A 24,130-nucleotide genomic window follows, 5' to 3' on the forward strand; every position below is an offset into this window, starting at 1 on the left:
AGTTGTTTAAGGTAGAGTTTCAGTTTTGGAAGAGGAGAAAAGTTCTGGAGATGGATGCTAATGATTGTTGCACAACAGTGTGAATATATTTGATACCATTGAACTGCACACTTAAAAATGATAAATTTTGTGTTTTGCATATTTTATCATAATTTTTTAAAAAAGAAGTACATTTAAAAATTGAGATTTGCACAAGTAAGAGAAAGTTGAGTGAAGAGAATGCAAAGGCATCATTGCGTTTACTCAAATCTATTTGTGCTGTCACGTACATTTTGAAGAAGAACCCAGTTACCTATGGGCTTTGTATAAGTTTGGCAGAATTGCTCAGAATTTTAATATTGGCTAATAAATTGAATGTAAGATAGTAAAGTATTTCTGTTTTTGCTTCCTCCCTTTTCAGAAAGCCTGAAAAGGGAAAAAAGTAGAAAACCTGGTTAGTGGTGGTCAGACAGACTCAGGTTTGTGGGTGTCAATGTTGGTTACATTGCTGTTTTGGTAATTGTAAAAGGATGTGAAAAATTTGGATACAATTCAGATGGGTCTTAAAGTCTTTTAGAGGGTTGGAAAAATAAGGCCCTATTAAAGTACCTGAGATTATTAAGCTTGAGGAATGGAAGCTTAATGGTTGCTCTCACAGGAGTCTTCACCGTCCTCTGAGTGATATATTATAGGCAGCCCCAGCTCACAAAGGGGTAGTGTTTCAAAACTTCATTTCTTAGTCAGTTGATAAGAACAAATGACAAAGTCATAAATAATAAAGCTACAGAGGTATAATGTAATTTGAATTGCAGTGAAAATAATAGGTGATAATAGTATTGTACTGAGTCTGTGTTTTAGACTCCATGGACTTAAGCAGCTCCTGTACTCTCCTTACTTACTGTACTGTATAAAATCCATAAACTTCAAGTATAAGATACTCTTATCAGACCATGAGTTTTATCTGATGGAGGATTGGGAGAAGAAAAGACTTAATACCTGGATATGGCAGGGAGTCACAGTGGCCAAGTTAATTAGTAATTTAGAGTTCTTTGCTTGTGGTCCTTTATGATAGCTGTCTCCAGCACCACCCTCACCCTTTCTTATGTGTTATGTATATGATGGGACATTCCTGTCTGTGTTTATTTTCTAAAGTCTCCTTTGAGATTGGCTCTGCCCAGCACAGTGCTTGGTGAGGGGTAATTTTCTGAGTTTCCTTTAGTTAACCTTGGTTGGGGCTCTTGGCTTGTTTGCCTTCTAGCTCGGCATGTTGGGGAAGAAAAGGTAGGAACAGCAGAGTTCAGAAAAAAAATTTCTTTTAATATATTTTGTTTAACATTTATTTATTTTTGAGAAACAGAGAGTGAATGGGGGAGGGGCAGAGAGAGAGGGAGACGGAAATCCCAAGCAGGCTCCAGGCTCTGAGTGGTCAGCACAGAGCCTGACGTGGGGCTTGAACCCACGGACTGCAGATCAAGACCTGAGCCGAAGTTAGAAGTTCAACGGACTGAGCCACCCAGGCGCCCCCAGAGTTCAGAAATTGTAGTAGTTTCTTAAATATCAGTATGTCAGTTACCTGGATCTCAGCTGTTGTTCATATAACACCTCACTTTCAAATGGCATGGGATTGGCATAGGGTGCCTGAGTGGCTCAGTTGGTTAAGCGTCTGACTTCAGCTCAGGTCATGATATCATGCTTCGTGAGTTTGGGCCCTGCCTTGGGCCCTGTGCTGACAGCTCCCTCTCTCTGTGCCCCTCCCCCACTCATGCTCTGTCTCTCAAAGATGAATAAATGTTAAAAAAATTTTTTTTAATGGCATGGATTGGCCAAGAGTGGTATGCATTCTATTCCCTAGGATTTCATCCTCGTCTTTTGAGACTTGAGCACCTTGAATTGGTAGGGCTTAAATTTGCTATGGTTTTTGTATAAACTAGATCATTTTTTCTCAGATGTTAGTGTGAATCTAAATGGCCTTGGGAGCTTGTACACATGCAGATGCCTGGACCTCACTACAGACCTACTGAATCAGGATCTTTCTGGGTGGAGTTTTAAATATTTTCACTTAACTCTTTATTAAGGAAAAGTGTAAACATTCAAAAGTAGAAACGCTTTTTACTTGATCATCAAGATCCTATGAAGTACAGTATATGGCTATTTTCATTTTATTCATATCCTCATCTATTTTCTCTATTATTTTGAAGCAAATCCCAGTATATTATTTCATCTCTAAATATGAAATCTATATATTTTATAATTTTTTTTAATGTTTATTTTTGAAGGCGAGAGAGCATGAGCAGGAAGGGGCAGAGAGAGAGAGAGGGAGACACAGAATCCGAAGCAGGCTCCAGGCTCCGAGCTGTCAGCACAGAGCCTGACACGGGGCTCGAACTCACAAGTCATGAGATCATAACCTAAGCTGAAGTCAGATGCCCAACTGACTGAGCAATATACATACAAAGTGAAAATTAAAGTGGTAAAAAGGATATACAATGAAAAGTAAATCTTTGTCATTTGCCTCCAGAATTCTTGTTACTCTCCTCTGAGGCAAAGAAACCCACACTTTATATGTATACAGATATTCAGTGTATATGCAAATATATACATATGTAATTCTTTTTTTTTTTTTTAAATGTATTTATTTTGAGAGACAGAGAGAGTGAGTAGGGGAGGAGCAGAGAAAGAGGGGGGCAGAGGATCCAAAGTGGCTTCCATGCTGACAGCAGAGAGCCTGATGCCGGGCTTGAACTCCTGAGCTGTGAGATCATGACCTAAGCTGAAGTTGGACATTGAACCAACTGAGCCACTCAGGCACCCTAATAATTCTATTGTAAAGTACACATTTTTCTGAATCTTGCTTTTTTCATACAGCAATATGGGAATCAGTCCATAACAGGGTAGATTATTTTCATTCTTTTTTTTTTTAACTTTATTTTTTATTTTTTAAAATTTGCATCCAAATTAGCCTATAGTGAAGCAATGATTTCAGGAGTAGATTCCTTGATGCCACTTACCCATTTAGCCCATCCCCCTCCCACAACCCCTCCAGCAACCCTCAGTTTGTTCTCCGTATTAATGAGTCTCTTCTGTTTTGTCCCATTCCCTGTTTTTATATTATTTTTGTTTCTCTTCCCTTATGAGTGAAGTCATGATTTTTGTCTTTCTCTGACTGACTAATTTCATTTAGCATAATACCCTCCAGTTCCATCCACGTAGTTGCAAATGGCAAGATTGTAGTTGGTCTTGTATTTACCCAGTGTTTTTTGAATGAGTGTTTAGGTTATACTGCATGAATATTCTTTTACTATATCTGAGGTGCCTGATTCTATGTCAGTTTTGTTAGATATTGTCAAATTACTTTTCCTTTGTCTGTATGATAATACATGGTTTTCTAGGCTCACCGGTTCCCTTTTAAAGATGCTTTTCATGTCTCTCCTATTTATGTTCATGCATTTCTTTAAATCCACAAGTATATTTATAATAGATGTTTTAGAAATTTTTTTGTGTCAGTTTCATCATCTGTTTCTCTCAGTCTATTTCTGTGGGTGTCGATCACAGAAGTGGTTTGAAATGGGAATCATGGTAATGCTAAATTGTTGAAGATAAGGTTGGTGGCCCTCACAAACATTAAGTGAATTAGATGATGGGTTCAATATGTTTAGAAGGAGTTTTCCCTGTGGCTTCGCCTCATTAAAAGGAGAAAAATTGGTGGAATTTTGAAACTTCTTCTGATGCTGGATGAAATGGTTTGGAACCCAGAATTTCAATTTACAATTTTTTCTTACACATTGAACATCAAATCTTAATTTGTCTAATAAGGTTTTATTGCTCATTTCTTACTAGATCCAGGTCAGTTTAGGAATGTGGTAGGTAGTTATTAAGAAGTGTTTATTTATTTATTTTGAGAGAGAGCAGGAGCAGGGGAGGGGCAGAGAGAGAGGAAGAGAAAATCCCAAGCAGGCTCTGCACTGTCAGTGCAGACCCCAGTGCGGGGCTCAAACAGTCGAACCAGGAGATCATGACCTGAGCTGAAACCAAGAGTTGGATGCTTAACCAACTGAGCCACCCAGGTGCCCCAGAAATAAAATCTTAAAAAAAAAAAAAAAAAAATTTAGCAAGTTGAAGGAGGCATAAATTTATGCCCCAAGAGGGCAATGTATTTTCCTGTTCTTTTACTACACCCTAGCTATGTGACCTTGGCCAATTACCTAATTCCTCTTGAGTTTTAGTTTTCTTAACAGCAAATTGGGAAGATATTAATATGGTTAAATAAAATATTGCAAATAAAGCATTTATTAAACCTCTGCATAGTAATTCCTTCCATAGGTGGTAACTCTTAATATTTTAAATATTTTACATACATTACATACTGTGATGGCAATCTGTTGTTTTTGAATTAAGGAATTGATGTTTGATTTGTTAAAACAGTATGAGACTGCCCAGTTAATACAATATAGATTTTTAAATTGTGGGGAGTGGAAATATTTTAAAATTAATTTGACCAACTCATATTTATTGAGCACCAACTCTATATCCTGGGCACCTTGTTTCAGATCTAGTGTGAAAGACTGATGGATACACTCACAATTGGAGTGTAATGTAATACCATGTCATGAATGCTAATTAGAAGAACATAGAAGCTTTTATTGAGCACTGAATGCCCAACTGTGGCCTAGAGAGTGAGTGGCGAGTGTGTGTTCCAAGTAAATCTTCAGCAAGAAGGTATTGCATCACTTTGATCTGAATGTAAAGAAGTCCACTTAAGTGCACAAGGGTGGATGTGGAAAAAGATGTTAAGTAAGGAGAACATCATGCAAAGGACCTATGTCTTATTTACAATTTTTACAATTGATTATTTTTTCTGGGGCATTTCTTGAACTTTAGCTATAAGGAATGTGACTCTATTTATGCAGTGTATGTTTTCTTTCCTTGTCATTGGTTCATAAATGATAATTTGGTGATAGAATGCTTTACCTTTGCCAAATGTGTATAGTTAAGGGATCTGTATTTTTCCCTTTTGGGAGAAAAATGGTTGGCATAGTTGCTAGGGTATATCTTGGCCATTACAGCTGCTTGGTAGATATTTTTTGGTTAACTAAATGCACTCAGTTTTTTATTCCCAGGCTTATATGCAATACTCAAAATAGCTGAAGGTTTAATTAGCTAAGATGGAGATACTAAAATGCTTATCTTCTCTAAGGGAAAAAAATCTTTTTTTTTTTTTTAAATTTTTTTTTTTTTTCAACGTTTATTTATTTTTGGGACAGAGAGAGACAGAGCATGAACGGGGGAGGGGCAGAGAGAGAGGGAGACACAGAATCGGAAACAGGCTCCAGGCTCCGAGCCATCAGCCCAGAGCCTGACGCGGGGCTCGAACTCACGGACCGCGAGATCGTGACCTGGCTGAAGTCGGACGCTTAACCGACTGCGCCACCCAGGCGCCCCAAGGGAAAAAAAATCTTAATGGAGTTTAATTATTTTTATAAATTATGGACTTGACCCTTGAAAGTTTTCTTTGAGATTTAAAATTAAAAACAATTTTTTTTTTGTAGTTAATAATGTCTTTTTCTTTCCTCCTTCTCCCCCCTGCCCCCCACCAGGTATGGCCTCACAAGTCTTGGTCTACCCACCGTATGTTTATCAAACTCAGTCAAGTGCCTTTTGTAGTGTGAAGAAACTCAAAGTAGAGCCAAGCAGTTGTGTATTCCAGGAAAGAAACTATCCACGGACCTATGTGAATGGTAAAAATATTGGAAATTCTCATCCTCCCACGAAGGGTAGTGTTTTTCAGACAAAGATACCATTTAACAGACCTCGAGGACACAACTTTTCCTTGCAGACAAGTGCTGTTGTTTTAAAAAACACTGCGGGTGCTACAAAGGTCATAGCAGCTCAGGCACAGCAAGCTCAAGTGGAGGCACCTCAGATTGGGGCGTGGCGACACAGGTTCAATTTCCTAGAAGGCCCCCAGCGATGTGGATTGAAGCGCAAGAGTGAGGAGTTGGATAATCATAGCAGCGCAATGCAGATTGTTGATGAATTGTCCATACTTCCTGCAATGTTGCAAACCAACATGGGAAATCCAGTGACAGTTGTGACAACTACCACAGGAACAAAACAGAATTGTACCACTGGAGAAGGTGACTATCAGTTAGTACAGCATGAAGTCTTATGCTCCATGAAAAATACTTATGAAGTCCTTGATTTTCTTGGTCGAGGCACTTTTGGCCAGGTAGTCAAATGCTGGAAAAGAGGGACAAATGAAATTGTAGCAATCAAAATTTTGAAGAATCACCCTTCTTATGCACGTCAAGGTCAAATAGAAGTGAGCATATTAGCAAGACTCAGTACTGAAAATGCTGATGAATATAACTTTGTACGAGCTTATGAATGCTTTCAGCACCGTAACCATACTTGTTTAGTTTTTGAGATGCTGGAACAAAACTTGTATGACTTTTTGAAACAAAATAAGTTCAGCCCCCTGCCACTAAAAGTAATTCGACCCATTCTTCAACAAGTGGCCACTGCACTGAAAAAATTGAAAAGTCTTGGTTTAATTCATGCTGACCTCAAACCAGAAAATATTATGCTGGTGGATCCTGTTCGGCAGCCATACAGGGTTAAGGTGATAGACTTTGGGTCGGCCAGTCATGTATCAAAGACTGTTTGTTCAACATATCTACAATCTCGGTACTACAGGTAGGTGACAACTGCCTTTTGGCTCTTTAATAAATGTTGAATTTTGGCTAAATGAAATAATTTTGTGTGTGTACATGGTAAAAAAGATGGCTTGGGTAAATAAATAAATCCAGACAAGATTGGTTTAGGTTTGAGGTGTTAAGAAGATTTTTAAAATTTAGGCATAAAATCTGCCTAAACAGAGTAGAAATCTCCCCAGCAGCTCCATGCCAAAGTTCCATGACCTGAAGGAATGATAGGTTATTAATGATGATCAAACAGAAGTCTTCAAATGTTGGGAAAGGGTTCATAGTAATTTTTGTATATATCTTTGAGTATTTTGGCACTTAAGAGAACTAGTTTATTAAAGGTAATTAGATGTGACTGAATACTTAGATACGAATTCAGAAAGTTATTTTGATTAGTGATACTGAATTTCAGACACACTTCATGGCTGCCTTGAATGTTTAGGCGACTTTTCCATAACAGGTTTGATTATGCTTCCATCTATGTGTTATGGGTAATGTTATTTTGGTGTTGGTGCTGTGGGTGGAATTTAAAAAAGAAAATAATTTCCATGTAAATATTGATAAAGTGCTATAGTGTCATGATTAATACAATGCTAGCTTGGAGTGTCAATATGTAGTCTTACGGGCTAATGATTACCAGGATTCAAAATATCTTCTTGAGTATGTAAAATGGTTTTGGATTCATGGTTCTATAATTTTGAGATACTGTTTTCATTTCAGCTAGAATGAAATATACTCTAGAGCCCCAAAACAGTGGGCAAATACAGGAGCTTGCCAATATTGGCCGTTTTATAAGTTAGTGAATAGACAGATACATGCAGTTTGTTGTTTAAGATTGTTAGAACATGAGGATTATAAATTTAGGCCCAGCAAGGGTTGTTTATTTTTCTGGTTTTGTATCTACCTTTTTACTATACCTCTCATTCTGATTAGTGTCTTACAAATACATACTTTAGTACCCAGGACACTATATAGGATAAATTAATTAGCTACTACAAAAAATGAACTCCAGATATATGCCCTACCATTAGTAGGTTATTAGAAGGAGTCCCATATATATCACTTAGTGACAATTTATTAAAATATATATTAGAAATTAGGAATATAGTCTAATTATTCTTTAGTATATTCCTGGTTGTAAGATTTTTGGTATTAGAGTGCTAGATACTATTCTTAAAACCTTTTACATGATTTAAAAGCTTTGTAGTTGTATTACAGTATTAAGTCTTATTTAATATATAATTACATTTATTTGATCCTCTGTATTTCTGACAGATTTTTTTTTAATGTAATGGAATACAGGATTAGTTTTTAGTTCATTTTTTTTGCTGGAATAAGTATTTTAAAATCTTACTTAACAGCATGAGAAGAGTAGTGTTTTTTTTCCCTTCCCTTTGTACTCTATGGGTTCTGTCTTAAGAGCTTTTAGTTGTCAGCTAGCATATTATATAAACTCTAGGCTCCAGCTGCTTGGGCTCTATATTTAGTTCACTTGTTAGTAAATGACTTCATTTTATTTGGGTCCTGCATTATACTACTGCATATCAGATTTAGCTCCGTGTGATACCTATACTCCTTTTCTTTATTGAAATCTTTTGGATGAGAGTAAAAAAAAAAAAAAAAAAAGCTTTATTTTTAACACTTGAGAACATTTATTAAACATTTATTAAATGTTTCAAGGGAGTAAAGGAAATCCTTTAAAAAGCAATCTGAAATGCTAAATATTTTATGATGTTGATTTCTAGCATTGGGCCTTTGCACAAATATTAGCTTCTGTTGAGAATGAGAAAAAAAAAAGCTATGAATAATTGCTAAGTACAATTACTAAGTTTTGAATTTGTTTTTATATATAAATTTCAAGTAGATAATTTACCTGAGTTTTAGAAGGTATACATACAGTTGCTAAATTGCAGATTCTTTGTTTAGAGTTAAAAAAAAAATGAGGTTCTAATTTGTAAACAAGGACTCTGCTAGTAGCATTTTGATTTATGTTGCTTGGACAAAAACCTTTTAAAAGGACTTTATGCTAATTAGATCCAAGAGTTAGAAGAGTTAATACTAAGGTAGACTGGTGAAAGTGTCACATAGTCCTTAATCATGTGCTGTTTTAATATCTAGTGTAATTTTGCATGAAAATAGCAGGTAAACCATTAATCTTTTTCAATATTTGTTCACCAATTTTGGCTTAGTTTTTTACCAAGTTTACTTATAAATTTGAGTAGACAGTAAGCAAAAGTGCCTTATACTTGCTTTTTAACTTTTTGTTAAAAATATGTTGTATTTAAAAAATGAAAGCAGGAGGTGGAAACTTACCAAATTAAATATTTTTGAGCTAATCACACTATGAACACACATACCCCAAGTTCCAAGGTAAACGATTTGTGTTTAAACATAGGTTCATGTGTTATTCTGTTTCTTTGAACTGGGCAACACACAAATGTGTTGGGATATCTTAAAATAGCCAGGGGACAGTGGCCAGAAATTGTTGACTACTATAGATGGTGAGGCTGTCTACCTCTTGCAGTGATATAAGCCAGAAGTACATGCTAAGGGCATTGATTTGCTCAAGGTCAGCATGTTCTAAATTCAGCTGCATGAGTATGGTTTCTGTCAAGAACACACAGGGCTCTTGAATGCATAAAAGGTTTTAGCAGCAGAAGGTGCTGTGTTTCTGAGGTGCGGTGGCAGCATTCGGGTCATGAATCTTTTCCTCTTAAATATAGAATTCTAGCCTGTGGTTTGAGTCACTTCAGAACATACAGACCGGAAAGTGTGCTTGCTGTAAAGTAACCTGAAAAGCAGTTGTATACTGAGTTGTATACAACTCAGTTGTAGTTTACTGAGTAATTTAGCATTCATTCATTGTTGTTGTGGTACAGAATGCTTTCTGTTTTGCCTGTAATAGTTGACAGAATGGTATGTAATGAATGAGAAACAATTAATTTAGGCTTATCAGTTTTTGTTTAGGGTATCCCCATCCCCTTATGCCTTTTTAGACCCAGAAGTATCAAAGACAAAGTTCCTATAACAAAATTAAGTACAGAGAATGACTAATACTTGATGTAGGTTGCTCCTATGATAATAGAAGACTGTGTATGTATACTACATTTTTTTCAGGTGCTTTTATTTGTATTTCCTAGTTTGTTTCTTATGTCTCATCCCTATGAGTTAGGTAAGACAACTGGTAGAATTCCTATTTGAATAGGTAAAAACTGAGGCTCATAGAAGTCAAACAGGTCCAAATTCACACTCCAAGTTTAACTCAATTTTTGTTGAGTCCTTTTTTTTTTTTTTTTTTTTTTTTCAACGTTTATTTATTTTTGGGACAGAGAGAGAGACAGAGCATGAACGGGGGAGGGCCAGAGAGAGAGGGAGACACAGAATGGGAAACAGGCTCCAGGCTCTGAGCCATCAGCCCAGAGCCCGACGCGGGGCTCGAACTCACGGACCGCGAGATCGTGACCTGGCTGAAGTCGGACGCTTAACCGACTGCGCCACCCAGGCGCCCCATGTTGAGTCCTTTTTATGTGCTGGCACTGTGCTAGGAATACAGATGTGATTAAACATGATTTCATAATTTGATAGAGGAGAAAAATAGTTTGTCTCAAGAAGTCCTAAGGTACAGGGGTGTACAGGGAGCTGTGGGAGTACAGAGGAGAGCACTTAACCTAATTTGAGCATTCAAAGAGGCTTCCAGGGAGAAATGACCCCTGTGTGAGCTTTGAGAGTAGAGAAGGAGTTAGGTTGACTAGCATTAAAGTGTTCTCTTTCACTAAACCACCCTTACCTAAAAAAACTCAGTATTGGCTAAAATTCCTGGCAATTTCTTCTCTGTATCATGAAACAGTTATTTTTATTTAGAAATCTGAATAAAAGGTTGTCAGTGGGTTTTCATTTTAACAGAAGTTTTAATTGAAATTTCCAAAAGTCTATAATGAAGTAGTTTTCAGCGCCATACATGGTGGTCATAGACATAGATTTCTCTCTCTTTCTCTCTCTCTCTCTCTCCAAATAAAAATTTTGGTAGGGCTCTTTTTTTTTTAATGTTTATTTATTCTGAGAGAGAAAACATAAGGGGAGGGGCAGAGAGAGAAGGAGAGAGAGAATCTGAAGCAAGCTCCACACTGTTAGCGCAGAGCCCAACATGGAGCTTGATCCCGTGAGTCATGGGATCATGACCTGAACTGAAATCAAGAGTCAGGCACTTAACCAACTGAGCCATCCAGGCGCCCCAGAAATTTTGGTAGGACTCTTAAAGTTGTTTTTCTTTAAACAACTTTATTGAGATATATTTCATGTACCATGAACTTTACCCATTTGAAGTGTACAATTCAGTGGTTTTTAGTATATTTGTGGTTGTGCATCATCATAATCAATTTTAGAATATTGTCTTTACCCCCAGCAGAACTCCCTTTCCCATACCCCCTAGCCATCTTTCCCCAATCTCCCTATTCTCTAAGCCCTAGGTAACAAAAAAATCTACTTTTTAAAAAAATTTATTTTGAGAGACAGAGCGTGCATGTGCAGGGTAGGGGCAGAGAGAAGGAGAGAGAGAATCCCAAGTAGGCTCCACGCTGTCAGCACAGATCCCTATGCAGGGCTGGATCTCAACGAACTGAGAGATCATGATCTGAGTTGAAATCAAGAGTTGAATGCTTAACTGACTGAGCCATCCAGGTGCCCCAAATCTACTTTCTGTCTCTGTAGATTTGCACATTCTTAGCATTTTATATGAATGTATTTATGTGGTCCTTTTTGACTTTTTTTTTTCACTTAGCATAACATTTTCAAGGTTCATCCATGCTGTAGCATGTTATTAGTAATTCATTTCTTTTTGTTGTTACATAATATTCCATTGTATAGATACACTACATTTTTTTTAATGTTTATTTTTGAGAGAGAAAGAGAGAGAGAGAGAGAGAGAGAGAGAGAGAGAGAGAGAGAATGAGCGGGGGAGGGGCAGAGAGAGAGGGAGACACAGAATGGGAAGCAGGCTCCAGGCTCCGAGCTGCAACACGGGGCTCGAACTCACAGACTGCGAGATCATGACCTGAGCTGAAGTCGGACGCCCAACTGACTGAGCCACCCAGGTGCCCCAAGATACCCTACGTTTTATGTCCATCATTTGATTGAGACCTCTTAAAATGTTATCAGCAGAAAGATTCATGAGTAGAAAACTGTAAAATGGCACACAGTTAAGTCTTTAATCCAAGATAATTAGGGCATATGATGTGTAAATTATTGTGCTCGGTGCTGGTTATTCATTTAGGAGCAGAAATGTAGACCTAACCATTATGGTGCATATAATCTAATGGGAGAACCAAAAAGGTAAAGTAGTACTCTCTTATGGAAAGGAACAGGGACAGAGAATACCAGGATGGAGTTACTTTTTTTGTTTTTGTTTTTTAAATTTTGCTTGGAAATAATTTTAGACATATAAAAAAGTTGCAAAAATAATACAAAGTATTCCTGTATACCTTTCACTTGGATTCTCTAAGTGTTTCAAATTTAAAAATTTTACCACTGTAGTTTTATCACTCATTCTTGGTTCTATGTACACACACATGTTTTTTTCTTGCATTCTTTTTGAGAGTAAGTTTCAGACAATGGGCCCCTTTACCTCTAAATACTTCCATGTGTGTTTCCTAAACATAAGGATATTCTCTTACATAACCCCAGTATGATGATTAAAATCATCATCAGTTAACATCAATTCAGTATTCTTGATTTGATGAACTATTTGAACCACTCAAAATACTATTTGATTTGAGGAAATTAAAATCCATTTAATACTAGTATAGCTTAGTTATAGACTTTATTCAGGTTTTACCAATTTTCTCACTTACGACCTTTTTCCTGCCCAGAATTCAATACAAGATCACACAATGCATCATTTGCCATGTATGCCCCTTTAATGTCCTCTCATCTGGAGTAGTTCCTTCGTTTTTTCTTTGCCTTTCATAACCCTGACACTTAAAAAAAAATTTTTTTTAATGTTTATTTAAAAAAATTCTTTTTAAATTTAATTTAGTTTTTCCCCCTTAATCTAATTTATTGTCAAATTGGTGTCCATATAACGTCCAGTGCTCATCCCAACAAGTGCCCTCTTTCCTGCCTTTTATTTTATTTTTGAGAGAGACAGAGTGTGAGTTGGGGAGGGGCAGAAGGAGAGGGAGACAGAATCTGAAGCAGGCTTCAGGCTACCAGCTGTTAGCACAAAGCCTGATGCAGGGCTCGAACTCAGAAACCGCGAGATCATGACCTGAGCCGAAGTCGGACATTTAACCAGCTGAGCCACCCAGTCGCCCTATAACCCTGAGCACTGGATAGTTATTTTGTAGAATGCTCCTTAATTTTGGTTTGTCTGATGTTTTCAATTTATGCATTTTTAGACTACACAGAAGTGATGTTGTGATCTCACATATTGGGAGGCATATGATGTCATTTTGTCTCAACTGGTTAACTATGATTACTTTGTTGAGGTGGTGACTGCCAGATTTTTCCACTATAAGGTGTTTTTTCTTTGTAATTAATAAGTATCTTGGGGAGAGATACTTTAAAACTATACTGTTTTCTCATCTAATTTTCACGAACCAGTTTTAGCATCCATCCATTGGTGAATTTGGCCTTAAATATTTTTAAGTATGGGGCTGTGAGATGATGATTTTCTAATTCTGTCCTTCCTTTGTAAGGAATTCTTTTATAAGGAAGAGCTTTACTTGTTTTTAAATTTGTTTCTGCATGGATTCATGGATTCATATTCAAAGGGTTATAATCTGTTACTTATTGTTATTTTTTTAGTGAATAATTGTCCTAAACTGTCCAGCAGGGGCCACTTTAAGTTTGCTTCTGTGTCTCTTTGCCATGGCCCCATTTGAGTGCTTACTTTCCGGTACCACAAGATGATCCATACTGACTTTGTATCTTTCCTTCCCCAACCCTGGTATTGGCCATTTCTCTAAGGAGCTTTGGTTATTGGAGAATGGTGTTTAAAAACCAAAATCTGGATGCTAGTGTCAGATGTGTTCATTAGTGCTAAGGTGTTCTTGCTTTTAGACCCTTTGAGTGGTGAAGCTAGAAAATGTGTGTGTGTGTGTGTGTTAGTGTAATTGTGTGTCTGTCTATATATTAAAACCATGAATTCATACTGATATGTCCAGTTCTAATACCTCCAGAGTTCATTCTATCCTTCTTCCTTTATTTATAATCCCTTTTATAATTCCAGGAAATTTGGATCTCATTATCCACAATATGTTACTTATTAGTTCAGTTCTAGAATACGCTTAACATAGTTTTGGTATTGCTACCCCTACCATTGCTAATTTACTAACCAGAGTACAACATTTATTTACAGTTCTTTTATTCTTTAGCCACAGACTTGGAGCATGTAGTCAAAATAGTGTGTTTTAAGTTACTTAGGTTCTTCTTCAAACCTCTGCTTTCAGTGTGTGATTATTGTTTACTTGAAATATATTTAAGTTCATTTCTTTCTATTTCATTTTGGATCCACCCATGTCCTTTTTTGTTTATTTGACTATGTGAAACATTAATTAATGTTCTAAAACTCAGAACCATGCTAAAACCATCAGAAGTGTCACTCCGTCTTTTCTGTCCTTCCCACCTCATTCCTACCTAACCCCTTTTGGTAACCATTATCATTAGTTTTCAATTTATTCTTTGCATGTGGGTTTGTGTGTTTGTGTTTGGCAGGGGGTTATGTGAGCAGATAAATGTCTATTTTTTTGTTTCCTTTCTTACAGGAAAGGTAACATACTATAGCTACCTGTTTGCACTTGGCTGTTTTCCCTTAACAGTATTTCCTGGAAATCACTTCATGTCAGTTCATAGAGATCTTTCTATTTTATTGTGGATTACCATAGTTTATTCAGACACTTTCCTAGTTATTGACATAGTGTTTCCCAATTACAATTACAAAGAATAGCTTTGTGCATATATAATTTTGTATTGTTCAAGTTGTATCTTCAAGGTAAATTTTCAGAAGTGGGATTATTTAATCAAAAGGTAAATGCATATATAGTTTTGTTAAATATTGCCAAATTTCTGTCAGTAAGAACTGTACCAGTTTGCATTCCCATCAGCAATATATGATAGTAGTGCCTGTTTCTCTACAGCATTGCCAGCAGAATATGCTATTTAACAATTTTGCGAATCTAATGGTAGATCTATGTAGTTTTAATTTTCATTTCTCATTATGAGTGAGACATAATGAGTGTTTAAGGGTCATTTTAAAATTGTGTGAGTGTGGATTTTCTGTTCATGTCTATTGCCCATTTTTGTATTAAGAGTTGACCATGGCCCTTTGTCTACCAGTTTTAAAGATCTCTTACATATATGGAATATTAGTCCTTTATTTGTCATATATGTTGCATTTTTTTTTTATTTTGACTTTTTGATGTCTTTTTGTTTATTTGTTTGCCTTGTAAAATTTTTTTTGTGTGTGGTCAATTTTATCTTCCCTTTTATTGCTTGTGGATTTTAAGTCGTGGTTAGAAAACCTTTTCCCATGCTAATTCAGGGAGGCATTTACTGGGGTGCCTGGGTGGCTCAGTTAGTTAAGCGTCTGACTTCAGCTCAGGTCATGATGTCATGGTTTGTGGGTTTGAGCCCTTAGTCAGGCTCTGTGCTGACAGCTCAGAGCCTGGAGCCTGCTTCAGGTTCCGTGTGTGTGTGTGTGTGTGTGTGTGTGTGTGTGTGTGTGTGTGTGTCTGTCTCTGTCTACCCTTCCCCCACTCATGCTCTGTCTGTCTGTCTCTCTCTCTCTCTCTCTCTGTCTCTCTCTCTCAAAATTAAATAAACATTAAAAAAAAAACCAGACATTTGCCCTATTCTAGTACTTACTGAATTACATTTTAAGTATTTAGATCTCTAATCTATTATAAGTTTATTCTTATAATTTGTTGAGGTATAGATCTAATGTTTTTTGTTTTTTGTTTCAGACAGCTAGTTAGTTGTAAGGACTTTAAATTGGGTGGACAGGGTAAATTTCTAAGGACATGGTATATTCAACTGAGGCCTGAAGGGAGACCACCAACCAGAGTGAGTGGAATTGAGAGCCTTGGGCAAAGAAAGAGCTGTGTGAAGCTCTTGAGATTGGTAAGAGTTTGATAAAGTAGAGAATCTGAAAGCTTGCCAGTGAGACTTAAGTGTAGTAGAGTGGATAAAGTAGGGGTGATTTGAAGATGTAGGGTAGCCACTATGGTTTATGTTTTAATCACTTTAATTGCTATTTGGAGGAGGAGGATGAGGACCAGAATGAGAGTAGGAGTAGGAAAACCATTAGGAAAGAGGCATTAAAGTAATCCATAGAGAGGATGTGGTGGCAGTGCAAAGAAATGGATAGATTTAAGATACCTTTTGGTATTAGTGTGGTTATTTTGGCTTTAGTAGGATACTCCCCATACCTACCGGGGGAAAAATGCTTTGGTATGGTTGATGATATTTGTTGACTGAACTTGTGTGTGAATTTAGACATGCACCTGACTCCTGTGGATTTCTATATATATAAGTGTATATTTAACACCATGTGTTAAACCTCCTCATTAAAAACGAGTAAAATAAGGAAAACAAAGTAACCTGGAAAACTCTCCATTAGCAGTATTTTAGACATGACTACCTGAATCTCAGGAAGTGAAATACAATGTTTGAAATTTTCTTAAGCTAAATCACATTTTGTTTTTAAAGTTGAATGATTTCAGGGATGCCTCGGTGGCTCAGTCAGTTAAGTGTCCAACTCTTCATTTTGACTTAGGCCATGATCCCAGGGTTGTGGGATTGAGCCCCACGTCAGGCTCTGTGCTAAGTGTGGAGATTGTGATTCTTTCTCCCCTGCTTGTGCATGTGTGCTCTCTCTTTAAAAAAAAAAAAAAAAAAAAAAAGTGGTTTATTTCAGGCTGATTTGTTTTATAATAACCCCAAATCATGGCTAGTATGACTACTAAAATGACTACATTTTGTTATCATGTATTAAGATAAACATTTTTATAAAAATAGACTCACAGATTACATTGTTTTGCAGTTTGCTTTTGTTTAACTTAATACTTTGGTCCCCCCCCCCCCACCCACCCAGTGTATGTTTCCCTAGATTATTCTATGAAACTGTTAAATAGAATCTTCATGTGTGAACTCATTTAGATATTAATTGAACAGATTAACTGTGAAAGAGACAGTTATAAGGCAATAGAGAAAATTTGGATGTCAGATGATATAGGAAATTACTGATTTTTTTATGTGTGATAATAGCATTGTGGTTATTATTTTTAAGTATCCCTTAGAGTTATATGTTGAAGTATTTATAAGTGAAATTATATATCTGGGGTTTGCTTACTACCACCTAGTGGATAACCATTAATTATAATTTTAGACAGTCTTTGTTGATGCATTGGTAATTTTTGAAGCTAGGTTATTGGTAGATGGTGGTTCACACATCAGCTGTATTTGATGTTTTCTGTAGTAAAAGTAAATAAATACAGTTAAGTCTTAAATACTTTAAAACTAGATGCCAAAGGGTGGGTGGGAGGGGGATGGGTAGAATATGTGAAAAAGATTAAGAGTACTTACTGTGATGAGTGCTGACAAAAACAAACAAAAAAACACTAAATGCCCAAAATAGTTATAGTTCTTAATATTTTACGAATCAGAAAATCCAAGGAATATGCTGGTAGTTTTCTAGAGTGCTTTTATCAAAAGCAGGAGGTTTTTGGTGTGTAACTCTCAAAGTGTAAGATTCAAAATATTTAAGTAAGTAGAATTGAAATTTTATCTTGTATGTACTAAGCTTTCATGAAGCCTTTTGATATTAATATATCTACTTGCAGCCGTGACTAACTTCTTTAGTTTCATGGATTGAGTGGTATAAGTCACTCAAATACTTTCAGATCAAGGTGTCTAGCTTAAAGGCTTTCCAAATTTTAATTAACTCCTCTTTTGTTTTTTACTTAGTTTTAGGGAATCTTTTATTTCTGATAGGTGAAAAATGGAAATCCTGATAATGAGAATCAAGAAAAATATTTTGTTTTGAAAGTATTTCATCAAATTATAATTTTAGATATGTTACTATTTTGTTAATATTTAGAAAGGAATATTGCCTTTCTAAAAATTGCTGTATAATATTAGAATGTTTTTATACTTAGGTAATCCCTTCCTTTACATATTTCACTCTGAAACATTTGTCCATATAGCTCCCTATATTAAAAAAAAAACAAATTGAACTAATTTGTAAACTGTACTGTCATCTTGGCCTAACAGTTTGGTGGCCAAAATTATTTTTAAAATGGAAATTTTTTCATTTTTTTATTGTGAAAAACACATAAAGTAGTATTTGTCATCTTAAGCATTTTTTTCATCTTGAACATTTTTAAGCAGGTAGTTCATTAGTATTAAGTATGTTCACATTGTTGTAAAACAGAGCTCTAGAACTTCATCTTGTACATTTTGAAGATCTATACCCACTAAATACCTCCCTTTTTCCCCCTCTCCTCAGCCCCTGGTCACCACCATTCTACTTTTTGTTTTTATGAATTTGACTACTTTTAATCATCTCCTAGAAGGAGAATCATATAGTCCTTGCCTTTTTGTGACTAGTATATCTCACTTAGCATAATGTCCTCAGTGTTCATCCATGTGGTAGCATGTGTCAGGATTTCCTTTCTTTCTAAGGCTGAAAAATTCTATTGTATGTATATTCCACATTTTGTTCATCCATTCTTTTATCACTGGACATTTGGGTTGCTTCCACCTCTTGGCTATCTTGAAAAGAGCTGCTATCAACACGAGTGTACAAATAGCTCTTCAAGACCCAACTTTCAGTTCTTTTCTCTATGGAGCCAGGGGTGGGGTGGCTGCATCATGTGGTAGTTATATTTTTGTGATTTTTTTTTTTTTATGTTGAAAAGCCTTTAATTTCAGAGGTTATCACCTCCCCCCCACCTTGTGCTGTATAGCTTTGTGTTAAAGGTACACATTGTCTGTCTGATGAATGTACTGTAATAGAGTGTAATGTAATGGTATCAGTCCCAACCTCACACACACCTCAGGATGTGTGTGCTTGTTTGTTTCGGAGTCTTCAGCATTTTCCTGTGAATGGAATTCATCACCGTGGATATTATTAACAGAGTACCTGCTGCCACAGAAGAGTACAAGTTTAGTGGCCAGTGAATAATTTAGGTATCAGCTGGTGTGGTGAGATTGTATTACTTAGGAGAGAGATCTAATGAGTTAAACTTTGACATTAAAAAGAACAAACGTTTCTTTTGTGAGAAAACACTGAATTATAAAAAATTTTGAATATACTGATCTAAAAGCCAGTGTACTAAATTAAAAATTATTTGATTTAATTTTTAATTACAAAGTAATTGATGCTTACTATCGGAAAAAAATTCCATAATCGAGAAGGCTGTGAAGCAAAGCAGGAACATTCCCCCCCTTAGTGTTGTGTTTCTGTATTATAATTTTTATAATGTATTGTATCCTTCAAGCAGTTCTCTCTGATGTCATTTTGTTTTCTGATAGTGCCACAGGGATCTTTCTTGTATGTCCTGGGACACTTGTTAGGTACATTTCCACAACATTTCTAGAAGATTTGTTGGGTCAAAAAGGTTATGTTACATTTTACTGGTGGGCGCTGCCATAGTTTCTTCCAGAAACATACTACTTGAGTTTATAATCTCACCCAGTAGTGTGTGAAAAATGCCCCACCCCCCTTTTTTCAAATTCTTGTCATTATAAGGATATTTCTGGTCTTTCAAATTGTTGGCTTAAATAGGCAAAACCAAAATCAAGTTTTAATTTTTTTATCACCTGCACTACATGAAAAAAAAAAGTTTTCTGTCTTAATATTACACTGGTAGACACTCTTCTATATGGGCAATGAAAATGTAAAGATAAACAGGTTTCGTATAATAATAATCACATTTATTGGCTGCTTAGTACCAGCCACTGTGCTAGAAACTTTTCTTAACTACTCCTTACCCCTACAACAACCATGACAAATGGTAATACTTACATTTTACAAAGAGGGAATTTGAGATTCAGATATGGTAAGCAACTTGCTTAACACAGCTAATAAGTGGCAGAGCTGTGATTTGAACTCAGTCCTGCCTCTCCACTTTTCCATGCTCTTTCTCCAGGGATTTTCCCTCATATTCCTGAAACTCCTCTCTTGAAGGACACTGGTGACTTATTTGTTAATCACCAAATTTGGTTTTTTTTTTTTTTTTTTAAGTCCACATCTGGCTGGACCTCTGTCATTCAGTGCTGTTAGTCCTTTTTTTTACTGAAACTTTCTTTGTTGGTTCCTAAACACTGTACCCTCAGATTCTTCTTTCACTTCTCTGACAAACTATCTTGTTCTTTTCTTTTTTTTTTTTTTTTTAACCTCTTAAATGAATACATTCTATTGGGTTCAGTCCTGTACTCTCTTCTCATTCAATATATTCCCCTCTTGGAGATCTTAACTCTCCTCCATGACTTCAGTTTGTTTAATATGGTAAGCGTTCAGATACCTTCCTGAAGGTAGGAGGTAGATACCTACCTTTCAGGTCAGTTAGGTACCTGGCCCCCCTTTGAACACCTAATTTCTGTTTTTAGTTATTTCCTTGGACAGTCTCTGGATGTTTCTAACTCATGTTCAAAGATTCATCTTTCTCCCAGAGTCTTCTCATATTACCATAACAAGATTATTAAAGAATCATTTTCCCTGCTCCTCATTGTTGGACACTTTGGGTTTTTTGGTTTGTTTTGGTTTCCTGCTCAATGTCTAGTCACTGTGTGACCAAATCCTATTGATTTTACTTTTGAAATGTCCTCACATGTCAATTTGCCACACTTCACGTGCCTTGTTCTGGTCTGGACTTCTGTGCTAGATTAGAAAGTAATTTTTTGACCTATAGTCTCTGCCTTTTGCGGTTTATCCTGCATTGTTGGACATGTGTTACAGGTTGGTTTAAGAGATGACAGAAGTGCACACAGATGTGTACTTGGAAGATTTTTTTTTTTTTTTTACTACTTTGCTCTTTCTTACCCCCTAGTTCCTAATATGAGGGTGTACTTACCAGCAAATGTCACAAACTAACGACCTCTTGGAAACCTAATGGCAGTGGTATCGAGATTATGGTGTGCCTTTGGCCTTGAAATAGCCCTGTACAACTGGAAAAAGCTGACAGAGTAATCAAAAAAGTGACTCAAATACTTTAAAAATGTATGCTTAGGAAGCATTTGGTACCTTTTCAGTAGATTTTCTAGTACGCACCTTGATAACACAAGCCCTGTATCTCTTTTCCTGTATCAGGAGTCTCTGTCCACTCTCTTCTGTGGTGTGGAGCCATTTCATATTGTAGCAGAATGCTCCCCGGCATTGTAAATGTGTATTTTTTCCCTCTTTCCTTCCTAAAGACTAAACTAATGATCAACAGTTCTAAAAATAAAATAGTTGTATTAAAGTTACTGTGATGTGGAAGCAAATAATTTTATTAAGAAAATTTTTTTTAATGTTTATTATTAAGAGACAGAGATGGAGCATGAGCATGGGAGGGGCAGAGAGAGGAGGAGACACAGAATCCAAAGCAGGCTCCAGGCTTTGAGGTGTTAGCACAGAGCCCAACATTGGGCTCGCACTCACAGACTTCGAGATCATGACCTGAGCCCAAGTCGGACGCTTAACCAACTGAGCCACCCAGGTGCCCCAGAAGCAAATAATTTTAGAGCTGGAAACATTTACATAGACATTTAGTCTAACTTATTATAGAAGAGGCAACTGAAATCCAGTATACCTAAATGAGAATTGGTATATCAGCGTTTATAAGTAACTCTTAATTTTTACATGTATTAATATGGGTATATTTGATTTTTAGTAATAGCAAAGTAATAATAAAATTATTCTTTGGAGTGCTTGGGTGGTTTAGTTAGTTGAGTGACCAACTCTTAGTTTGGGCTCAGGTCATGATCCCAGGGGCATGGGATCAAGCCACATATTGGGCTCCGCACTGAGTGTGGAGCCTGTTTGAGATTCCTTCCCCCTCTCCCCTGCTCGCTTCTTTAAATCTAAGGATATAGCTTCTTTATAAGTGATAAAATGTAATTGTAGAATTTGGCATTTGGTCGGTGAAATCAGTCAATTGGTGAAAGTCATCTGAAAACAGGAAAACCTTTTAAAAACAAAATACTTTTAGAAGTGTTTAGAAGGAATAAACTCATTGAGAGAATTTATATTTGCGTAGTTTGGTGGGGAACTGTGTAACATGAAAGAAGTATGTGTGTGAATCTTTTGAAGGTTTTGTTTGCTCTGAATTGCTTCTCATTAACATGTAACTCTTAGGAGAATGTCGTTGAATTAGTAACAGGCCTTTACGCACTATATAGTATTTTTGATATGATGGTGTTCCTTTTTAGGGATTACAGGAAAACCTGAGACTTTTCAGTAGTTCATATGAGGCATTGAATATAAAGTATTTTCTTTTTAAAAAAATTTTTTTTAATGTTTATTTTTGAGAGAGAGAGACAGAGAGACAGAGAGCGAGTGGGGGAGGAACAGTTAGACACAGAATCCGAAGCAGGCTCCAGGCTCCGAGCCGTTAACACGGAGCCTGATGTGGGGCTCGAACTCACAGACCACGGGATCATGACCTGAGCTGAAGACAGACACTCAACCGGCTGAGCCACCCTGGCACCCCTGAAGTATTTTCAAAGAAGGGTAGAATTTAAAAAAATAAACAGTATACTTAATGTTTGGTGCTAAATAATGCCAAGTAAAAAATTATGCGACCGTATTTATTCACAGGTTCATAATTCCTGTTCTGCCACTTAATATGTCAACTAGAGCAAATTGTTTAACCTTTCTGAGCCTCAGTTTACTCATCTGTAAAATAATGATGCTAATAGCTACCTCAAAGGTTCTTGTGAAGGTTAAACTCCACAGTGCATGTGAAGCACTCAATATAGTCTTGGGAGATTGTATACACCCTATAAGTAGAAGCTATTAAAAATAAAAGAGTGTATGGTTTAAAGGAAAATTATGCAATGGTAACAAGATGGTAGGGAGTCTCCCAGTTGTTCCATGATGGCTTACATTGTGTGTTTGTCCTGCTGTTACCCGCAGAGCAGAACCTTTGAAAGCTTATGTGAAGTAATTGACTTTGTGTTAATAATGGCTAATCTGTCATTTTTTGTAAACTTTTATTAAAGTAGAAGATAGTATAAAGTGTATAAATTTAAAATTTACAGTTTCATAATTGCAATGTGAACTAACCCTTATAACCACTACCCAAGTCAAGGTTATTGACTATTTGGATGTTCTATTTTGTGAAGTTTCTTTTGTCTGATTTTCTATTTGCTTGACTGTCTCATTCTTCTTCTTCTTCTTTTTTAATGTTTATTTATTTTGGGACAGAGAGTGGGGGAGGAGCAGAGAGAGAGGAAGAAAGAGAATCCCAAGAAGGTTCTGTGTAGAGCCCAACGCGGTGCTTGATCCTAAGAACTGTGAGATCATGACCTGAGCTGAAGTCAAGAGTTGTTGGCTTAACCAGCTGAGCCACCCAAGCACCCCTCATTTGTGGTTTTTAAAGTGTTTATTCTCAATATGAAATCTTTTGGAGAAATGTCTTCTTCCATTCTGTGGCTTTCTTTTTCACTTTCTTAGAGCTGACTTAGGTGAATACATGGACCAATTTAATACATGATCTTATTTTAATATATAGTTGGCCCTTGAACAACATGGGTTTGAACTGCATGAGTCCACTTTTGCGGATTTTTTTTGATGAACATGGTACAGTACTGTAAATGTATTTTCTCTTCCTTATGATTTTTTTAAAATATTTTATTTTTAAGTCATCTCTACACTCAGTGTAGGGCTCGAACTTACAACCCTGAGATCAAGAGTTGGTATATCAATTGAGCCAGCCAGGCACCCCATCTTCCTTATGATTTTCTTAATAACATTTTATTTTTCTGTAGTTTACTTTATTAGGAGAATATAGTGTGTGTGTGTGTGTGTGTGTGTGTGTGTATAACACAAAATATCTATTTATGAACTATATTATCGTAAAAGCTTTATTAGTTGTTATTATTAGTTGTTAAGTTCTTGGGAAGTCAAAAGTTATTTTGACTGCATGGGTGTTGGTACCCCAAACTCCTCTGTATTGCTTTATTTTTCAAAATTCTCCTTCAGATTAGTAGAATTTTTGTCCTATTTAAGAAATTCTCAGCATGAGTGGGGGAGAGGCAGAGAGAGAGAGGGAGACACAGAGTCTGAAGCAGGCTCCAGGCCCCAGATCTGTCAGCACAGAGCCCATGCAGGGCTCATACTTGAACTTGTGAACCGAGAGATCATGACCTGAGCCGGAGTTGTATGCTTAACCGACTGAGCCACTCAGGCACCCCTCCTATATTTTCTTTTAAAAGATTTACTATTTTTTTTTAATTTTAATTTTAATTTTTTA

The 24,130-nt window shown here is 36.4% G+C and overlaps 1 protein-coding gene across 5 annotated transcripts in view; it reads left to right on the top strand.

Annotated features, from left to right (window-relative positions):
- The window catches only part of HIPK3 (homeodomain interacting protein kinase 3), a 97,005-nt gene that overhangs the window by 25,161 nt on the left and 47,714 nt on the right, over window positions 1-24,130 (top strand). For all 5 annotated transcript variants that reach the window (XM_047071373.1, XM_047071374.1, XM_047071375.1 and 2 more), the window contains one exon: window positions 5,574-6,672. In XM_047071373.1, the coding sequence (XP_046927329.1) occupies window positions 5,576-6,672 (1,097 nt within the window). In that variant the 5' untranslated portion in view covers window positions 5,574-5,575. Of the gene's footprint in view, window positions 1-5,573; window positions 6,673-24,130 lie in introns of those variants that run through there.

This window comes from Lynx rufus, unplaced genomic scaffold (assembly GCF_022079265.1).
Source record: "Lynx rufus isolate CCGP_SWC_20201006 ecotype Redwood Valley unplaced genomic scaffold, mLynRuf1.p SCAF_9, whole genome shotgun sequence".
Classification (NCBI taxonomy): domain Eukaryota; kingdom Metazoa; phylum Chordata; class Mammalia; order Carnivora; family Felidae; genus Lynx; species Lynx rufus.